General features: G+C 53.7%; 1 protein-coding gene across 3 annotated transcripts; it reads left to right on the top strand.

The window, feature by feature from the left end:
• E2F1 (E2F transcription factor 1) lies at nucleotides 1-19,008 on the top strand. 3 transcript variants are annotated; one of them, XM_082644180.1, is made up of 8 exons: nucleotides 1-106; nucleotides 13,511-13,581; nucleotides 15,451-15,541; nucleotides 15,906-16,125; nucleotides 16,977-17,129; nucleotides 17,850-17,964; nucleotides 18,059-18,284; nucleotides 18,412-19,008. In XM_082644180.1, exons 1-8 carry the CDS (start codon nucleotides 16-18, stop codon nucleotides 18,657-18,659), a joined length of 1,215 nt encoding a protein of 404 aa, XP_082500306.1. In that variant the 5' UTR covers nucleotides 1-15; the 3' UTR covers nucleotides 18,660-19,008. The 3 variants fall into 3 exon arrangements, with proteins under 3 accessions (XP_082500306.1, XP_082500307.1, XP_082500305.1); XM_082644181.1 differs by lacking the exon at nucleotides 13,511-13,581 and having other exon boundaries at nucleotides 10-106; XM_082644179.1 differs by lacking the exons at nucleotides 1-106; nucleotides 13,511-13,581 and adding an exon at nucleotides 10,021-10,457.
• Nucleotides 19,009-20,447: the final 1,439 nt, after the last annotated feature.

Consider the following 20,447-nt stretch of genomic DNA (forward strand, 5'->3'; position numbering starts at 1 on the left):
AAGCCGCCTCCTGTGATGCTCGCGGCTCCCGCCTTCCACTTCGCAGGCTCCAGAAAGGATCCTGGAGATGGCGTTTCTGTCCACGTTGTTCGCTTCTCCCACTCCCGTGAGTGTGTTTTGTGTTTATGAGAATCAGGCTTTAAACCTGACACCCTCCTAAACCAGTGCCCCACCTCCTGGAGCCAACAGTCTGTGACTGCAGATGGGTTGCTTTCTGTGACAAGTTAGAGGGCATTTATAAAAAGAAATTTATGTTTTTTCCTTCCCTTGTTCCAGATTCATAGGGATGGGGGGTGTCTTGTTTCAGCCTTGAAAAGCATTTTGGGTGAGAGGGTGTTAATTTTAACCAGAGGCCTCCTACAGGACTCACTCTTGGGAGCTGGAGGCCGCAGGAGTCCAGCTAGAGGACAGAGGGAAAGCTGGGCTGTCTTCTGACTACTGCTTTTAGAGAGGGCTCCCTGCTTTCTGTTACAGGCCTGTGTGCTCATGATTTCATAAATAAGACGGGACCAGGCAGCACTGAAATGCAGGTCGTGGGGTCTCTGTCAGAAACCTTGCTCCCCCTGCTTTTCTGGGCTCCCCCTTCAGCCTCTCCTCGTGGGCTGGACATCAGCTAAGAGAGGGATCAAGTTCAGACCACGTCAGCTCTTTTTTTTTGGCCACGCTGTGCAGCTTGCAGGATCTTAGTTCCCTGACCAGGGATCGAACCTGGGCCCCTGGCAGTGGAAGCGAGGAGTCCTAACCACTGGACCACCAGGAAATTCCCCACATCAACTCTTTTAAGACACTCCTTTTTAGGGTGTCTTTTTTTTTTTTTTTTTTTTTGTGGTACGTGGACATCTCTGCTGTGGCCTCCCCCGCTCCGGACGCGCAGGCCCAGCGGCCATGGCTCACGGGCCCAGCCGCTCCGCGGCATGTGGGATCTTCCCGGACCAGGGCACGAACCCGTGTCCCCTGCATCGGCAGGCGGACTCTCAACCACTGTGCCACCAGGGAAGCCCTAGGGTGTCTTTTTTTTTTTTTTTTTTTTTTTTTTTTGCGGTATGCGGGCCTCTCACTGTTGTGGCCTCTCCCGTTGCGGAGCACAGGCTCCGGACACGCAGGCCCAGCGGCCATGGCTCACGGGCTCAGCCGCTCCGCGGCATATGGGATCCTCCCAGACCGGGGCACGAACCCGTATCCCCTGCATGGCAGGCGGACTCTCAACCACTGCGCCACCAGGGAGGCCCTGGGTGTCTTTTTTATGTGGGTCATGGACGCTTTTGGCATCTGGTGAAGCCTATGGATCCTTCTCAAGAATGGTGTTTTTAAAACCCATAAAATGAAATAGGATTACAAAAGACAACAATTATATTGAATATTGAAATAATTATCAAAATATTTTTTAAATTTGTGATTTAATAATGTATGTTCTTTTTCTAAAAATTTTAAAATATTTATTTATTACTTATTTTGGGTGCACCAGGTCTTAGTTGAAGCATGCAGGGTCTTTAGTTGTGCCATGCAGACTCTTAGTTGCGGCATGCGGGGTCTAGTTCCCAGACCAGGGATCAAACCCAGACCCCCAGAATTGGGAGCATGGAGCCTTACCTACTGGACCACCAGGGAAGTCCCTTGTAACGTGTGTTCTTTTTTAACACATTAGATAACAAGATCTAGTGGCAGGTCCAAAGCTACCATGATTTCACAGGTGCAATAAGCATAAATAGTATCTCAAGATCCCTGCAGCAGCTGTGGTATGGAAATAGCTGTGATTTCTCTTGGAGATAAAGTCCCAGGTTGCTACTAATTAGCCTCTGGTTTGTTGCCTACATTTAAGATTGAAGGAAATGTTACATTTCAGTTAGAGACTAGTGAAAATATAGATGTAATTTTTTTTCCTGTCCCAAGTTTATGGAACTTGGGTTCATGGATCACAGATTCAGAACTCCTCCTTGAAAGTGACCCTCCCAGCCTGCCCCTGTGGCAGCTGACATTGTTTACCAAGCCCTGAGCACAGGAATAGTAAAAATAATGGCTAATATTGACTGAGTTCTTGCTAGGTACTAGGTACCTGGTGATATTGGAGGCTAGGATGGATTGATTGATTTTTGGCTGCACGTGGGCTTTCTCTAGTTGTGGCGAGTGGGGGCTACTCTTTGTTATGGTGCACAAGCTTCTCATTACGGTGGCTTCTCGTTGCGGAGCACGGGCTCTAGGTACACGAACTTCAGTAGTTGCAGCACGTGGGCTCAGTAGTTGCGGTGCACAGCCTTAGTTACTCCGCAGCATGTGGGATTTTCCTGGACCAGGGATCAAGCCCGTGTCTCCTGTATTGGCAGGTGGATTCTTAACCACTGCACCACCAGGGAAGTCCAGGGAGGCTAGGATTTAGCAATGAAAGAAGCCAGTTCCTGCTCACCTGGGGCTTACCGTCCAGGGAGGGAAAACTGACAAATGAATATACAGATGTGGTCATTTCAGAGTGGTAGATGCCAGGAAGCCAGTAGTACAGGCACTGTAATAGAGTGACTTGGGAGGAGAATGGCAGGGTCTGTTTTCCAGGGAGAACGGCGGGGTCTGTTTTTCCCTCCTCTTCTCTGAGGAGGTGCTGTTTGCTCTGAGACCCAAATGATGAGCGAGCCATGCAAAGATGTAGAGGAAAGGTGTACCCCGCAGGGGATCTGCCAAGTGCACAGGCCCTGAGGGGGGAACAGCTGACAGCTTCCCAGGGCCTGGCAGGAGGTCTGCGTCGCTGGGACAGAGTGCCAGGCGGGGGCTCACTGGAGTGTTGGAGATGGAGTCCTGGAGGCTGGTTGGGCCCATCAGGCAGGCTTCGTGGGTCAGAGTGAGGGCTTTGGGTTTTCTTCTAAGTGTGACAGGCAGCCTTTGGCAGGTTTAAGCAGGAGAGTGATGTGATATGATTTACATTTTGGAAAGATCCTTCGAGCTGTGTGCGGAGAACAGAATGTAAGGGGCCAGGCTGCCAGCAAGGATCCAGTGAGGAAGCCAGGCAGTGGTCCTGGTGAGAGACCATGGCAGCCTGGACCGGGGGTGGGGGCCGCGGGGTGGAGAGAAGTGGGCAGATCTGGGGTGTCATTTGGAGAGCACCTCAGTGGCCCAGGGCTTTTGGGAGGGGGGAGGTGAGAGAGAGGGGTGTAGCAAATGACACCCCCCCAGCTGAGAAACAGGCCCTGACCTTGCCCCCCCTCGCCTCTGCAGCCCCCTGCGGCCCTCCACTGCCCCTCTGGGGGCGGCCACCCGCCCACCGGGCCCCTGGCATGCGAGCTTCCCAGCTGGTCCCGATTGTTGCTACTCCCCAGGGAGTCATGGGAACACACTCCCCCTGCCCCCTCCGCCCCCCTCTTCCCAGACAGGGCCAGGCCCTAACAATGCCCCTCAGCCAGCCAGTGGCCTGGACACAATGCCCCTGTTTCGGTTCATTGCCAGCTCCAGGAGGCCTGCTGGGTTTCCTGGCCTGTTTGGCACATACATAACTCCGGCTTCCAGCAGGGATTTTTGTTGTTGTTGTTTAAAAAAAAAAAAAAAAAAAAGGGAGAGAGAATATCTCTGGCTCCTGCTCTCTGAATATCTTAATATATGATAAAGAGCCTTTCTCTTCTCATCCTGAGCTCTCCCTACTCCCCTCCATGACCGCATTTGCCATGTGCCTGTCAACCCAGAGGCCAAATGCAGGTCAGCAGGTGTCAGAGAGAAAACGAGAAAAAGAAAGAAAAGAGGCTCGCTCCACCATGGCCAGCCTCAAATGTGCTGGTGAGGCTGGAGGTGATGAGAACAATGAGGGCCTCTGACGGGGCCCCGGCCCTGCGCTCTTCATTCACCTTATCTCCTGACTTCTAAGACGCCATCCAAGATGAGGCACAGAGTTATCTTGAGCCCCTAAGAAAGAAAAGAGCTGCCAACTAAAAATGGACATGCCACTGATTGTGTGATGCCCTTCAACTTCAGAGATGTTAAATATGAAAAAAAAAAGTCTAAGAGAGGACTTCCCGGGCGGTCCAGTGGTTAAGACTCTGTGCTTCCATTGCAGGGGGCACGGGTTCGATCCCTGGTCAGGGAACTAAGATTCCTGAATGCTGCATGGTGCAGCCAAAAAAATTAAAAAATTAACTAATTAAAAAAAAAAGTCTGAGGATCAGTGGAATATGGGATTGTCTCATCTACCCACTTCATTGCCCTCCAAATGTATTTTTCTTCTTATCTTTGAACCTAATAGAGTTTGGGAGGCAGTGCAGGGACTGCTGCTTGAAAACTCTCCTGTTCTGCAGCCTAAGAAGAATTTTTTTCTTTTCTCTTTTGGAAAAATCAGGAGGAGATGTAGGCAAGCTGCTCCAGTGATTCATCTTTCATTCTTAGTAACAGCTGACATTTATTGAGGGCTCTCTATGTGCCAGCTACTGCCCTAAGCACTGTAATAACTCAGTTAATGTCCCAACAACCCTATCAGGTAAACACTGTTATCATTATTATTACCATCCCCATTTTACAGATGAATAAACAGAGCCCCTGTGCTCTAAGGGCTCCCCACCTCCTCACTTCCACACTGGTCAGGGCAGGCATAGCCACTGTGTCTGGTTTTCTCCCCTCTCCTTGGGAAAGCATAATCTCTCCGCAGAGGCTGGAGTGATGGAGAGAAGGGAAGAGGCACTGGGCCAGCCTTGGAGAGGAGAGGGTTCCCCAGAGCGTGAGCTCATGGAATAACGGGGGCTCGAGGGAAAGGAGGCTCGCCTATCAACTAGAGGCCTATCCACTTCCGTTGACCTTGGACCTTCTGGCCCAACCCCACTGAACATATGGACCAGCTAATGGCCGAGGACTTGGCCAAGGCCACACAGCCAGGCAGCTGCTGGCTGGCACTAAGCCCTGTGAACACCCACTTTCCCTACTCTGCCACGTCCATATCTTCTCTTTAGCTACCCACAAAGCAGAGGAGCTGTGCTGCTGCTGTAATGATGTCACTAATAGAGTTAACATTTATTGGCTGCTTACTCTGTGCCAGGCACAGGCATCAGGGATTGCAAACCCAGGTACCCAGAATGGCAGGGCAAATAAGGTCACCGAGTGAGGCAATCCAGGCAGGGACGCTCGTGGCCTGGAGGGTCAAGGCTCTGGCTCAATGGGGGACAGCAACTGCTCAGCACCCTGATGGCCTGCCTGGTATTGCCAGATATTACTGGGTTTTTGTTAAAGCCAGATATTTTAATTTTTATATAGCATTTCCCAATTAAAAAAATTTTAAGACTAATTCATAATTCAGGAAAAAGATAATCTGGGTAAATTAAATCATACCTGTGGGCCAGTTTGAAAACTCTGCTTGTCTTGTTTTCTCATTTAACCCTGGCACCCATTCTGTCAAGGAGCCTTTGCCCCTTGTTCTATGGATGAGGCAAGCAAAGGTCTTCAGTGGGGTAAATCACTTACCCATCTGGCCAAGCCACATGGTTGGGGTCTGCCTGACTCCCAAGGCTTGCTCCCATGTTAGGCGGCCTCCCGAATGGGTAAGAGGCCTGTGTTCAGACACAGCCAGAACTGGCACAGTGACAGACACAGCCAGAACTGGCACAGTGACAGTTTACTCCAGGGACAGTAAACCGTCAGTCAAACAATTCAGTGTAGTGACAAGGGATCATTCAAGATGAATGTAACGTTGCAGACATAAAACTCCCCACCTCCTTCTGCCAGAACTCAACAATGGATGCCTCTGTGCCCCTTAATAAAATTAAGTCACGACAGAATCATTTCTCCTTATCATAATGGGATATTCATGTTTGGAGATTTTTTTTTAAGCTATGAATGTACGCTTAGGGGAGATGGTGTATGTGGAATAAATAGCTTTGAACTATTCATGTCGCTTGTCAAACTTCTTAATCAGCATATTGTGCAGATACATAGAAATAATTCTGACTCTCCCACTGGACTGTGAGCTCCAGGTGTCAGAGATGAGTGTTTTGCTTCCAACTGTCTCCCTAGCACCTGGCACAATATCTGACACATAGTAAGTGCTCAGTAAATATCTGTGGATTGAATGAGTGAGGCTCAGAGGAAGTAATTGACTTGCCCAAGGTCACACAGACTCGGATTCCGGTTTACACCCACCTGATTTAGAAGCCCATGCTATCACTCCTCTACCATCCTGCCTCTTGGAAAGATGTGTTCAGGTGGAGGATTGTGGGTCCAGGAGCTTCCACTCCTTTGGACTCCTCTGGAGTAAGGAGTTGGTGATGGTGGTGATGGAGGTGAGCACCTATTAATTAAGCCACTATCCACCATAATATGTTTTGGAAACCACACATTATAATCTTGACAGCCCTGAGCCTGGTTCTGGGGTATTTACAGAGGGTGGTGTGTATGAAGGGCAGGCCCTGGGTTTTACAGTGGGGGACTGTTCAATTCTGCTGTGTGACCTTGAGTTGCAAGTGCCCCTCTCTGAGCCTCCATCCCGCACCATGTGGATAAACAGGCTTCACTTATGAGAGTGTCAGGTTGAAAAGAGATCATCAGTGGAAGTGGCTGCCCAGTAATTATGGATTTTTTGGAAGGCTACCAGCCTGAGAACTGTTGAGAACAGCCTTATCAGGATCTGTCGGGCTTGGGGCCAAGAGGCTCTATCTATCAGGCCTTTGCTGTTTTCAAGTGGGTATTAATAGATACAGAAGGCCCGTATCTCTTCCTGGATTTCACATTGGGAATTCTGCTCTTCACTCCTTTCTGCTGCAGCAGGACAGGAGGGATTGTGGGAAGGAGGGCACCTGCTTCTACCTGGGAGGTTGTGTACTTGAATACTTTGGGCAGGGCAGGGCAGGGCTTTGAAAAACCCCTGGCTTTGGCCTCACGGAGCCTGAATAATAGCTTTCTCATCCGCTAGGTAAGCTCATGCCTTTTAGGTCTCAAGTTTCCTCATCATAAAATGGGGCAGTAGTATCTGTCTTCCTTCTCCAGCAACCAGTACAGTGCTTGGTACATAACAGGCACCCGAGAAATGTTTGTTGAATGACTATTGGGCATGAGAGGGCTTTATAGAGTGAATGTTACTGTTGTTGAGACCCTTTGGGAATGTGTGAAGGAAGGAAATTCCCTTTGGAGTGGGAATGTTGCTGGCTTCTCTCACCCTCTTGTCAGGATCTGGCTTGGCTATGTAGAATGAGACCTACCATTCTTATGGGAGCTTCTCTAACTAGGGAGAAAGGAGGGGGACAGGCCAAGCCCAGGGCTGGGAATCCATGTTGGCCAGATTCTATCACTGGCTGGCTTCACTTCTGAATGGGCCTCAGTTTTCCCTTCTGTACCATAAGTGAGAGGCTTATTTAGTCTCTCTCGTCCCCTCTAGTGCTGACATAGTCCGGGATTTGCGATGAGTAATTTCACAAAATGCTTAGGAAACTCCTGCTGCGTTCCTAAACCATCTCATAGTTTATGAAACTCTATACTTTTCATCCACATGGCAACCCTGGAAGGCGCCAGGGCAATAAGCCCCCCCCTTTTTTAAAAATAAATTTATTTATCTATTTTTGGCTGTGTTGGGTCTTCGTTGCTGTGCGCAGGCTTTCTCTAGTTGCGGCCAGTGGGGGCTACTCTTTGTTGCCGTGCGTGGGCTTCTCATTGTGGTGGCTTCCCTTGTTGCGGAGCACAGGCTCTAGGTGCGCGGGCTTCAGTAGTTGTGGCACGTGGGTTCAATAGTTGTGGCTCACGAGCTCTAGAGCACAGGATCAGTAGTTGTGGCACACGGGCTTCGTTGCTCCGCAGCATGTAGGATCTTCCCAGACCAGGGCTCGAACCCGTGTCCCCTGCATTGGCAGGCAGATTCTTAACCACTGCGCCACCAGGGAAGCCCAATAAGCCCATTTTACAGATGAGGAAACTGAGGCTAAGAAGTGTCCACAAGGGGCTGTAATTCGAGGCTGCCCCATACATTTTGGTTATACAGGAATACCAATTTGTTCTCAAATATGAACGTGCATAAAAATTACCTGGAATGAGGGTGGGGGGTTGCATGTGAAAATGAGGATTCCTAGGCACTTAGATTCTAAGTTGGCAGGGCTGGGGTGGGCACATAGTTAACAAGCACCCAGGTGATTCTGAAACCGGGGGCCTAAGGGCTACTCTTGGAGAACCAGGGCCTTCTCATTGCATTCCAGGTAGCCTCTAGCATCAGCCTCTATTTCTTTAATAACCCTTCTCAGCACCTGCTCTGGACCAGGCCAGTGCTGGGAAGAGTCCCTAATGCAGCTCCCAGTCTGATAGAGGCAGATAGAGAAATCCATTGCACACTCATTGCTAGAACAGAGGCTAGGCTGGGCAATGGAGTAAGTGAGCTAGCTCCAACAGTGGAGGGCTCCCTGGAAGAAGTGATCTTTATGCCGGGCCTAGGGATCTCATTCTTGACTGCATCTTAGCTACTTTTTTTTTTCTTTTAATGGGTCATCCCCACCAGATGGCAGGCAAGTTCATAGAAATCATCAAACCTTTCACATCTTTGCCCTCAGTGCTGGCACAAAGCCTGGCACAGAGGAGAGGACAATATTGGTCAAATCAGGTGAACTGAGCAATGAGAAACGGCTGATGGAGAGGTCCCAGGGCCTCTGGATTAAATGCATTTTCATGCTCAGCACACTCACCTTCTCCCTTTGTTAGATCTAACATGGAATTTATTTATTTATTATTTTTTAAAATTAATTAATTAAATAATTTTATTTTTGGCTGCGTTGGGTCTTCATTGCTGCATGCGTGCTTTCTCTAGTTGCCCGAGCGGGAGCTACTCTTCATTGCGGTGCATGGGCTTCTCATGGCGGTGGCTTCTCCTGTTGTGGAGCACGGGCTCTAGGCGCGCAGGCTCAGTAGTTGTGGCTGGAGGGCTCAGTAGTTGTGGCTCGTGGGCTCTAGAGCACAGACTCAGTTGTTGTGGCCCACAGGCTTAGCTGTTCCGCGGCATGTGGGATCTTCCCGGACCAGGGCTCGAACCTGTGTGCCCTGCATTGGCAGGCGGATTCTTAACACTGCGCCACCAGGGAAGCCCCCTGGAATTACTTTAATAGTGGAAATTCCACATCATATTGTAAACATTTTTTACCTATTTCCCTCCTTCCCTTTTCACTAAACTGTGAGTTCCTTAGGGCCAGGAGTCAAGAATGGGGCACAGGGCTTCCCTGGTGGCGCAGTGGTTGAGAGTCCGCCTGCCGATGCAGGGGACACGGGTTCATGCCCCGGTCTGGGAAGATCCCACATGCCGCGGAGCGGCTGGGCCCGTGAGCCATGGCCGCTGAGCCTGCGCGTCCGGAGCCTGTGCTCTGCAAGGGGAGAGGCCACAACAGTGAGAGGCCCGCGTACTGAAAAAAAAAAAAAAAAAAAAGAATGGGGCACAGAGCAGGCTCTCAAAACGTTTGTTGAATGAATGAGTGAATGAATCAGTTTAAGCAGAAGCTGTGCATGGGGTGTTGAAGAGATTCCAGCTACAGGAGGGCTTGTAGAAAAGCCCAAGCTGCACTGAGTCAGACATCCCTCCCCATCTTCTGCTTGGACTCTGGGTGAGAGGGATAGGGTGGGTGCAGAATTTGAAAGTGAATGGCATTGGTGGGGCAAGTTGAGGAAGGGAGATGTGGCTGGGGTTTTGGAGGTGAGAACCCAGAAAAGAGGAGGGGCAGTTTCTAGAGATCTGACCTGAGTGTGTTGGGGCCACAGGTGGGGGTTCTGGGGGTCACGTGAGGTCAGCTGACGGTGAGATATGCAGAACGGACATTCTAGCTCCACTTAGAGGCATCAGCAGGATGGGGTACGTCGGGGAGTGGTTGGCTGCCCCCCTCCTCGGACAGGGGTCATCCCCTCTGGGGGCGGGGAGTGCGAACGCGCCTGGCACCGCCCCGACAAAGCCTGCGCGCGCCCCGTCCTGCGATTGGCCAGACCGCCTCGCGCCGCCGCCCCGTCCCGCCCTCCGCCGCAGGTCCGGCGCGCTTCAGCCAATAGGCGCTGTCGCCGTCGCCTGCGTCACAGTCCGGATAGCCAATGGTGGCAGCGCTCGGCGGCTCGTGGCTCTTTCGCGGCAAAAAGGATTTGGCGCGTAAAAGTGGCCGGGACTTTGCAGGCAGCGGCTGCCGGGGGCGGAGCGGGATCCGGAGCGGGATCGAGTCCTCGCCTCGGCCTGCCGCCATGGGCCCGCGCCGCCGCCGCCGACTGCCACCCGGGCCGCGCGGGCCGTGAGCGCCATGGCCGTGGCCGGGGCCCCCACGGGCGGCCCTTGCGCGCCGGCGCTGGAGGCCCTCCTTGGGGCCGGCGCGCTGCGGCTGCTCGATTCCTCGCAGATCGTCATCATCTCCACGGCGCAGGACGCCAGCGCCCCGCCGGCCCCCGCCGGCCCCGCCGCACCCGCCGCCGGGCCCCGCGACCCCGACCTGCTGCTCTTCGCCACGCCGCAGGCGCCCCGACCCACACCCAGCGCGCCGCGCCCCGCGCTCGGCCGCCCGCCGGTACGGACACCAGGGACACTGGGCCAATTGCGCTACCTGGACCCCCGCGCAGACCCTGGCGGGGCGCGGTGTTTGACCCGGCGGCAGCTGGGGCGGAGGAGGGTGGGCTGACGCGCCCGGGCTGGGCGGTGCCGAGCCTGGGTTCGTCCTCCGGGCCCCGCCCCGGGGTGCAGGATGACCTCGGGCCAGTCCTTGTTTGCTGCTCTGTGCTCTGGGCCTCAGCTTCCTCGCCAGAGACGCTCGAGGGTCAGACTCAGTGATAATAATGGCCCCACGTGTATTCAGCTATCGCTGACTGCATGCCAGGTCTCTGGCAGACTTCAAGGCAGCTAAAACTCACATCCATGCTGTGAGCTCGGTGTTGTCACTGTGCCCATCTGAACTGTGTCCAGAGAGGGGAAGTGACTTGCCCCCTGGTCACAAGGCTGCAAGTGAGATTTGAACTGAGGCCTGCTGGCTTCAGACCAGAACGTGTGGCTGGGTGGTGGGCATGGCTGCTTAGGGAGGTCAAGGGGGGCGTCCTGGGTCCAGACTGTGGAAGAGCCACTGAGGAGACCCTCCTTCCTGCCTTGATGCTGGGACTGCCAGGTGCAGGCCTGGCCCTCCGGGCCTCTGGGGACAGGCTGCCTGGCTGGGAGGCCTTCTCTGCAGGGGCGGGGTGGCTGGGCCAGCTGCTGATCCCCTCCCTCTGCCTGTCCTTCCATCTGCCATCCTCCACCCTCCCAGACCCTGGTTGCCATGGAACCTCATTAATCAGGCAGGCAGACCCCTGGGCCCCAGTGGAAGTACTGGGTGGGTTGGGCCTCTGGGAGCTGCAGAGGAGGCCCCCGGTGCCAGGAGAGAGTAAATGCCCCAGGGAGATGCCTTGATAAAGTGCTCCCTGAGCAGCAAGAGGCTCAAGACAGTTCAGACTGGGGGGCCCAAAAGAAGCAGCTGAATTACAGGGGGAGAAGGGAGTGGAGCCCTGGAGCTTGGTCCTGTGTGCTCCAGGACAGGGCGTGGAGACCAGTTTGACTGGCACAACCTGTGGGTGAAGGTGAGGCACGGATGGGCAGGATGGGGTCTCTGCATAGGGCTTGGAGCAGGTTGTGGGAGGAGGCAGGGCCCAGGGCAAGGAGGTGGAAGCCGCCCAACTGCTCATGGCCTGGGTGGCAGCTGGTCCCTGAGGCATCCCGGCAAGGTTCCCCCAACCCCCTTGGCCCCTTGCCCAGTGTGGCCTTCCTTCCGGAATCACCGAGATGCTAATAATAACAATAGCAGGCACCATTGTTTTGAGACTGTATTGTGTATTAGGCCCTGTGCCAAGCACTTTACCCAATTAACTCATTTAACCGTTTCAACAACCTTCCCCTTTTACAGATAGGGAAGCTGAGGCGTAGAGATGTTAGAACATTCCCTAGTAAGTCAGCTAGTGAGTGCTGGGACCAATCCAGATTTCCTGAGTGGTTAACTGCTGGGATGCCTTGCATACTGGAGATGCTAATAGAGGTTGAAGGAAGCCCAAGGTCCCTTCCTCCTAAATGAGTGAGAGGGATGGAAGTTGTACCAGGGGTGGGCCAGCTGGCTCGTCTCCTGTACCCCAGCAACCTGTCCCTGTGGGTCCCAGCTTGGAGCCTGGACAAGTAGCCTCCAGTTTAGCTGATTGACAGGTACCTAGCAGGCCCAGGGCTGTGGGTCCTGCCCTTGGGGAACTGAGCTTCAGGCTCAGAGGGACAGCCAGGGACTGGGCTGAGGACGTTTGCCCTCTGCTTTCCACCCCCAGTGGTGTCAGGGGCAGCCTCATTGGGCCTGAGCATTCTGTTCATTCAGCAGTTGTTAGTGAGCACCTATGAGGTTCTAGGCACAGGCAAGTAAGGGGCCTCTGCCCTCACAGTACTTACGGGCCAGTAGGCGTTTTCTGCCGTGGGCAGGGGTGAGGGCTGGTGCGGTCTTGGAGCTGAAGTCCAGAAACAGGCCCAGCTTTTGCCACCCAACACCCCCTAACATTGTACCTGTGGGTAGCCACTGGCCATCTGAGCTGTGGCCTCCAATGACCCTCTGCTCTAGCATTTGTTTGGGGCAGTCCTTGAAACAAGTGACAGGCTCAGCTTCTGCATGAGTGAGCATTCATTGAGTACCTCCTGCATACAAGTCTCTGTGCAATTCAGCCATTCCTCCTGGCCCTTCCTGTCCACCTCTACCCTGTTGTCATGGCTGTTAAAAAACAAACTAAATATAATACACATTTACTACAGAAAAAGAGTTAAAAGGCTAGAAAGTTGGGGGGGACAAGATCCCAGCCCCATCCATTTTTCCTTTTTTTTTCCCTCCTGAGCCTGCTTTTGTTTTTAAGGTGGTTATGACAACTTTCTTTTTCTAAAGTTTTAGAAATTGAAGTTTTTCCTTTATGTCTGTGTTCCAACAGCACATCATCCACACTTTAGAGATAAGGCAGCATGGTCCTCATGGTCCTCCCTCCCATACAGAGGTCACCCCTGAAATGGATTCTATAGTAATAGAAACTGAACCAGAGAAAATGGTTTCATGAGCTCGTTGTCCTCAAAAGGGATCACATAAATGCACTGCGTTATGTGTTTCTTGTCAATGTGTCTTTGGGAGGCTTCTGTATCAGCCTGCCTCACTCCGTCTTGACAGCAGCGTGGTATTCCAGAGGCTGGATGAACCAGTTTTTGTGTCCCCTCCCATGGATAGGTGTTTGAGTCATCCAGATTTTTTCACCAATGTTTTGTTTGTCTTCACCCCTGCCTTTTGGGTCCCTGTGCCTGCATCTCTAGAGAGCAGCAGCAGAAATGGGCATCCATCTGCTTGAGCCCTTGTTTTAGAGTGTGGCATTGATCTGCCTTCAGGGTGGGCACCCCTATGGGGAGCAGGAAGGAGGCAAGGGGTGCGGTTGGCTGGAGCCTACTAGGGTTCAGGCCCTAGGGGCAAGGCTGGAGAGGGGGTACGTTCTGGTTCGGCTTTAGGGGGCCTGGCTTCCGGACTAGCCTCTGCCCAGCCCACTAAGGTTTAGATCCTGACTCCACCTCTCACTATGTGACCTCTCCGAGGTGCAGGCTCCTCAGGAAGTGGAAGTCCTCAGAGCACCTGCTGCAAGATGGTTGGAGGGTTTGATGACCGCACGCAGGTAAAGCAGTTACCTAGTGGTGCTCGGTACGCAGGAGGCACTCAGCGCGTGTTAGCTCTTCTATCCGCGGATCCCTGAGGGAATCCATGAGTGTGTGCGTGAGAGGGAGTGTCGGGGTCCGTCAGCATGTGGGGTGGCTCATTCAGCAAACGTTTGTTGATGCCCAGACCCTGTGTACAGAGACTGTTCAGACCCAGTGCCCGCCTCTGAGGGGCTCCCTGTCTTCTGAGTGAGACAAATGCATCGCAGAAATTTGTAGCGAGAGACCATGTCGGGAAAGGTTGGGTTTGAGGCAGTTCTGAGGGAGAAGAGGCTCAGTTTCTCTTGTGGGATCGGAAAGGCTTAGCTTATGGGTAAGGTGCCTGCCCACAGAGGGGGAAGCGTTGGTGTGAATTAGGAGGGAGGGAGGCAAGGGCAAGCCAGGGAGGGGACCAGCATGAGCTAAGGCTTGGAGACACAGGTTTGTGAAGAAAGATGTCTCAGCAGAAGTTCTTGTGGAGAATTGGTGGCAGATGAGGATACTAAGGTGGAGGGGGTCAGATGGAGGCAGGGAGACCAATGGGAAGACAGCTGGTCCAGGTGGGAGGTGCTGGTGTCTGTGGTGACAGGATTTCTTGGCAGCTAGATGTGATGAGGGCAGCAGGTGGGGCTGAATCAGGTTCTAGCTCGGGAAACCCTGTGGGTGGGGGAGGGGAGGGTACATCAGGATGCAGTGGAGATGCCTGTGAGACCTCCAGGGCAATCTCCATCCTCGAGTGGTGTAACTAAATCAGAGGGCACCTGGGCAGGACTCCTGGCTCTGCCACTTCCTGCCCATATGACTGTGCGCTTCTCTGGGTTTCAGTTGTTTCATCTGTAAAATGGGGCCATTACTGTGCTGCCATATTCACAGACAGTCAGAAACCAGAGAGAGGCAGTGACTTACTCAGAGGACCTGTTTCCTAGTGGCTTAAAACAACAAACATTTATTATCATACAGTTTCTGGGGGTGAGGCATTCAGGGGTTACTTAGCTGGGTGCTTCTGGCTCAGGGCCTCTTCTGAGGTTGCTGCCAAAATGTTGGCCCGGCTGCAGTCGTTGGAAGGCATGACTAGGTTTGGAGGATTTGCTTCTGAGCTTACCTGTGTTGCTGTTGGGGGGAGACTTCAGTTCCTTGCCACTTGGGCCTGTCCTTACGGTGCTTGAGTGCCTGCGTGACATGACAGCTGGCTTCCACCAAGAGTGAATGATCCAGTAAAGAGAGCAAGGAGGAAGCTCCAGTGCCTGTATGATCCAGTCTCAGAAGTGACACACATCCACCATATTCTGTCCATTCGAAGCAAGTTACCAGATCTGGCCCATATTTAAGGGGAGGAGAATTAGGCTCCGTCTTTTGAAAGGAGGAGTATCAAAAAATTTGCAGATGGGCTTCCCTGGTGGCGCAGTGGTTGAGAGTCCACCTGCTGATGCAGGGGACACGGGTTCGTGCCCCGGTCCGGGAAGATCCCACATGCCGCGGAGTGGCTGGGCCCGTGAGCCATGGCCGCTGAGCCTGCACGTCCGGAGCCTGTGCTCCGCAATGGGAGAGGCCACAACAGTGAGAGGCCCGCATACCAAAAAAAAAAAAAAAAAAAAAAAAATTTGCAAACTACCGCATGCCCCCGAGAAGGTAGTGGTGGAACTGGGGCTGGAACTTCTGCCTTCCAGTTGAATGTTCTGTCCTATGGGGTAGGATTGTGTCCCCTGGGACCTCCCCCTCACTCACACACTTGGGCATCCTGGGAGAGAGACTGAGGCAGGGGGCGGCCCGGGAGCACCAGGCCCTCAGCCAGGTCTCTTGTGGCCCCACTCTCCTGGTTACTGGGCATCCTCCCGTTGTTTTTGCCGTAGGTGAAGCGGAGGCTGGACTTGGAAACTGACCATCAGTACCTGGCCGAGAGCAGTGGGCCAGCTCGGGGCAGAGGCCGCCACCCAGGAAAAGGTACCCCCCGAGCTTGGGCTAGGGCAGACCTCCTGGTTGGACCCAGGTTGGGGGGTGGTTGTGTACAGACAAACATGCTTGCAGACTAAGCTCTGGTCTCTGAGGCCTGGGCCTGAGCCAGGCCTCTGGGGGCGCCAAGGGGCAGCTGGAGTGGCCGCCTGGCATGGCTTCCCCAAGCCCTGGGGGGTGGGGGGTTCCCCGGCCGGAAGAGGAATACTGTGGTTGGCAGGCTGCCACAGGGCCTCCCTGCTTGGCCTCACCAAGGGGAAGGAGCCATCTGCCTCCCCAGCCCCATCCCCCAGAGCCTGGCTGGGGCTGGGGGGTGGGCATGGTGCTGAGGGACCCTACCCTACCTGGCCCCCAGGTGTGAAATCCCCAGGGGAGAAGTCACGCTATGAAACATCGCTGAATCTGACCACCAAGCGCTTCCTGGAGTTGCTGAGCCGCTCGGCCGATGGTGTCGTCGACCTGAACTGGGCAGCTGAGGTGCTGAAGGTGCAGAAACGGCGCATCTATGACATCACCAACGTCCTTGAGGGCATCCAGCTCATCGCCAAGAAGTCCAAGAACCACATCCAGTGGCTGTAGGTACCAGCCAAACAGGAGGGTGGGTGGAGGCCCGGGGCCAGGCCAGCCCAGAGGAGCTGATAGCGATACCCACTGTGGCTGCCCGGATCACCATCTTACTGCTGGGAAAACCGAGGTTTAGAGAGGAAAGTTGGCTTCCCTGAGGTGATAGATGCAGGAAAGAACACAAATCTTACCTACATGTAGCTCAATGCAACTTTACATATTTCTTCACCTGGGTAACCACCATCTCAATAAGAATAAGGAACATTTCCAGCACCCCAGAAAGTTCCCTGGTGCCCCTCCCCAGACAGTCCACTCCTCATACCACCAGGTGACCATTGTTCTGGCTTCTGTTGCCATTGATGAGATTGTTTAACACAGCTGTTTTATTCTTGTTAATTCTTATTTTATTTTTCCCTTTTCGCCTCTTTCCCTGGTCATCCTACTCCCCTCTCTGACACATTTGTGTTCTCAGTTTTCGGTAGATATTCCATTCTACATCATTTTTTTTCTTTTCACTTAATATGTCTTAGAAATGCTTCCATGTCTGCATCTAATGCATTCTTGTCCTTTTACACGACTGCATGGTATTCCACGGCATGTCTGCCCTCATTTACGTATCCAGCCCCCTATGAGGGACACATGGGTGTTCACAGACATTCAGGCCCGACGCTGAACCCAGCCAGTCTGCCTTGGAGCCCAGCTTCAGCCCTCTGCTGTTTCCCAGCTGAGGAGCCAGGCCAAGAGGAGCAAGGGCTCGCCTGGGTCTTACAGAACAGAGGCAGCAGCAGACTGTTCTGCTGAGGGTCATGCCTCCCGGGAAGAGGGGCTGGGAGCTGCTAACCCTCCCTTTGCCTCCCGGCAGAGGCAGCCATGCAGCAGTGGGGATCGGTGGGCGGCTTGAAGGATTGACCCAGGACCTCCAGCAACTGCAGGAAAGCGAGCGGCAGCTGGACCACCTGATCCACATCTGCACCACGCAGCTGCGTCTGCTTTCCGAGGATGCTGACAGCCAGCGATATCCTTGAATTGCCTGGAGGGTGACCGTGGCCCCATCCAAGTGGGAATAGAGAGGCTACCCTGGGCCCTGGATTCAGGAGAGGGTTCTGGCTTTGGATACCAGTCCTGGCCCAGCATTTAGTCACTGTGTGACACTGGACAAGTTACTCTCTGAGTCTCAGCTTCATCTGTAAAAGGGGAAAATAATCCTATTCCAAAGTTGCACAGATTAAAACAAGAAAAGCTAGGATACCAATAACAAACATTTATTTAATACAATGATTCGGTACCTGGTTGTAGCTTCAAGGTTAGAGATATAAGTTTTTATTTGTCTTTTATTTACAAAAATAGAAACTTGATTTTAAAATAAGCTTTTTTTTTTTAAGTGAATACCCAAATTACGTTTATACATTTTGGAGATAACTACTAATTGACACCAAGGTCATGGGTCAGAGTAAATTCTCAGTACCAAGCCTGTATTTATGTAATTTATATGAAATTATTGCAGGCAGCCATTATTACCTTGAGATCTGATGGGTAGAGAGTGGTCTCATTGTACAGATGTGGGAACTGAGGCTCAAGGGCATGAGATAGGATTGAGTGCCAGCTATGTGCCAGGCCCTGGAGTGGGAGATGCAGAGGACAGGAGTGACTCAGCGGGTGTGGGCTCTGCCTTATGAGCTGTCTGGGTGGGTGGCCCCCAAAGGCCAAAGGTCATGTGGTCCTTGACTCCACCAACCCTGGCCTATGTGACCTGCCAGGACCTTCGTAGCATTGCGGACCCTGCAGAACAGATGGTTATGGTGATCAAGGCCCCTCCCGAGACCCAGCTTCAAGCCGTGGACTCCTCAGAGGTGAGACCTGGGGGTCTAGACTGGACCAGGACAGGCTGGGCTGGGCTGGTAGTTAGCTGAGCCTCAGTTTACTCTGCCTGCTACCTTCACCCAGACCTTTCAGATCTCCCTTAAGAGCAAACAAGGCCCCATCGATGTTTTCCTGTGCCCTGAGGAGAGTGCGGGCGGGATCAGCCCCGGGAAGACCCCGTCCCAGGGTGCAGCTTCTGGGGAGGAGGACAGGGCAGCTGACCCTGCCACCACAGTGCCACCACCACCATCATCTCCCCCCTCATCCCCTGCCACGGATCCCAGTCAGTCCCTGCTAAGCCTGGAGCAAGGTGGGTGAAGGCTGGGTGGGCAGGGCGGGGTGGGGCCCCCTCTCCCGGGTGGGTGGGCAGGCGTGACAGCCCCTCTGCCCTCCCCGCCGGGGCGTCCCCGGCCTGTGATGCTCCCCCGTCTCCCCAGAACCTCTGCTTTCCCGGATGGGCAGCCTGCGGGCCCCCATGGACGAGGACCGCCTGTCCCCACTGGTGGCGGCTGACTCGCTCCTGGAGCACGTGCGGGAGGACTTCGCCGGCCTCCTCCCCGAGGAGTTCATCAGCCTGTCCCCCCCGCACGAGGCCCTCGACTACCACTTCGGCCTTGAGGAGGGCGAGGGCATCAGAGACCTCTTCGACTGTGACTTTGGGGACCTCACTCCCCTGGATTTCTGACGGGGCTTAGGGGGACCAGGGCCTCCTGGGATGCCCACCCTGTCTCTGCAGCCCTGGAGCCCCCTGCCCCTGGCCGTCCTCCTAGTCCAATTGGAAACATTTAATTTATACCCCTCTCCCCTACCTCCAGAAGCTTCTAGCTCTGGAGTCTGGCTACTGCCAGGAGGCTGAGCAAGCCAGGAAGGGAAGGATTCTGTTTGTGGTGTGTATGTGCATGCACCCAACACCCGACACGTGTGTACACGGGGTGAGTGGTGTGTGAGCATGTGTGTGTGCATGTACCGGGGAATGAAGGTGAACACATCTGTGTGTGCACTGAAAACACGCCCCAGTGTGTCCACGTGTGTGTGCATGAGCCCATGTGTGCGCATGGCGGGGGCTCTAACTGCACTTTTGGTCTCCTTGCTCCAGGGGCCCCACGAGGCCCAGGGTGGCCACCTGCCCCCAGAATCCTGCGTGCTGACCGGGCCGGGTGGCGAGGCCTTGGCCTGCTCGTTTGCAGGACCGCGAGAGCACTTCTGTCGTCTTAAAGGTTTTTCTGATCGAAGCTTTAATGGAGCGTTATTTATTTATCAAGGCCTTTTTGGCAAGCTTGGGGCATCAGCAAAGGGTAGGAGGGATGCGGGGCTGATGCCGCAACTCTCTTACCCCTGAGCGAGGGCAGGGGTCCCTGAGCTGTTCTTTGCCCCACTCTGAAGGAGCTGAGGCCTGAATGGTTTATTTATTGGGAAAGTGAGGGAGGGAGACAGACTGACTGACTGACAGCCATGGGTGGATCGAGGGGGGTGGTCTCTCCCCACGGGGTCACTGCAGGGCCCCAGCTGCCCCCAGGATGGATGTGAGATGGGCGAGGTGAGTGGGGGACCTTCACTGACAGGGTGGGCGGGAGGGGTGGGGTGAAGGGCCTCCCCCCCAGCCCAGACCACAGGGGCCCCTCCTGTGGCATTTGAAGCGCCCCTTCCACCCCACTTCTTGCTCTGCCCCACCCTCCAATCTGCACTTTGATTTGCCTTCCTAACAGCTCTGTTCCCTCTGCTTTGGTTTTAATAAATATTTTGATGATGTCTGGGCCCAGTTTGGGGACTATGTACTGGGAGCAAATGTGAGGGTGGGAGAGGTCAAGGTTGCTGGGAAAATGCCCATTCTCTACTTCCCTCTCCCTGTCCCTGCCTGGCTTCATTTTATTTGAGCCTCACCACCCCAAGAAAGGTAGGCTTCATCACCTTTTTTACCCTAATTTAAAAACTGGTCCAATAAAGTAATAAATGAACTCCCTTCCTTTTTCCAGCCCCAGAGGAGCCACTCTGATCAGTTTGCTATGCTCCTTCCAGATGTTTCTGGACATTTGTAAACATGCAACAGATAATTACAACAGGCTGATTCCGTGTCAGGTTCTGGGGACACACGTTCCCTCCCCTCATGGAGCTCTCAGGACCTGCTGGAGGAGACTCAAACAAATGAGAGGATCAGGGAGGGCTTCCTGGAAAAGGTGGTGCTTGACCTAAAGCTGTAGGATAGAAGAAATTAACTGAGGAGGAAGAGGAAGAACCACACCAAGCAGGAGAGGGCCACATGGGCAAAGGCCCCCAGGGCCCTGAGGACCTGAGAGAAACCAGTGTGGCTGGAATCCTGAGGTGAGGGCCAAGGCGGAGAGACGTTCAGTCTTGGGCTTTATTCAGGGGACAAGGACCCCGTGAGTCTGAGAGAGGAGTGACACACCCTGTTTTATAATTTAAAAGCTCCCTTTGGCTGCTGTGTGGCGGATGGATTGAAGAGGGGGCCAGAATG

The sequence above is a fragment of the Mesoplodon mirus genome (genome assembly GCF_964341445.2).
Source record: "Mesoplodon mirus genome assembly, chromosome: 15".
Taxonomy (NCBI): Eukaryota; Metazoa; Chordata; class Mammalia; order Artiodactyla; family Ziphiidae; genus Mesoplodon; species Mesoplodon mirus.

What these genes read in the sequence shown, in the direction of transcription:
- E2F1 (XM_082644179.1), top strand. Translation starts at nt 10,197, where the DNA reads ATGGCCGTGGCCGGGGCCCCCACGGGCGGCCCTTGCGCGCCGGCGCTG. An exon ending in GAGGATGCTGACAGCCAGCG is followed by an intron (nt 17,130 to 17,849) that starts ATATCCTTGAAT and finishes GACTCCACCAAC; the next exon opens with CCTGGCCTATGTGACCTGCC. An exon ending in AAGCCGTGGACTCCTCAGAG is followed by an intron (nt 17,965 to 18,058) that starts GTGAGACCTGGG and finishes ACCTTCACCCAG; the next exon opens with ACCTTTCAGATCTCCCTTAA.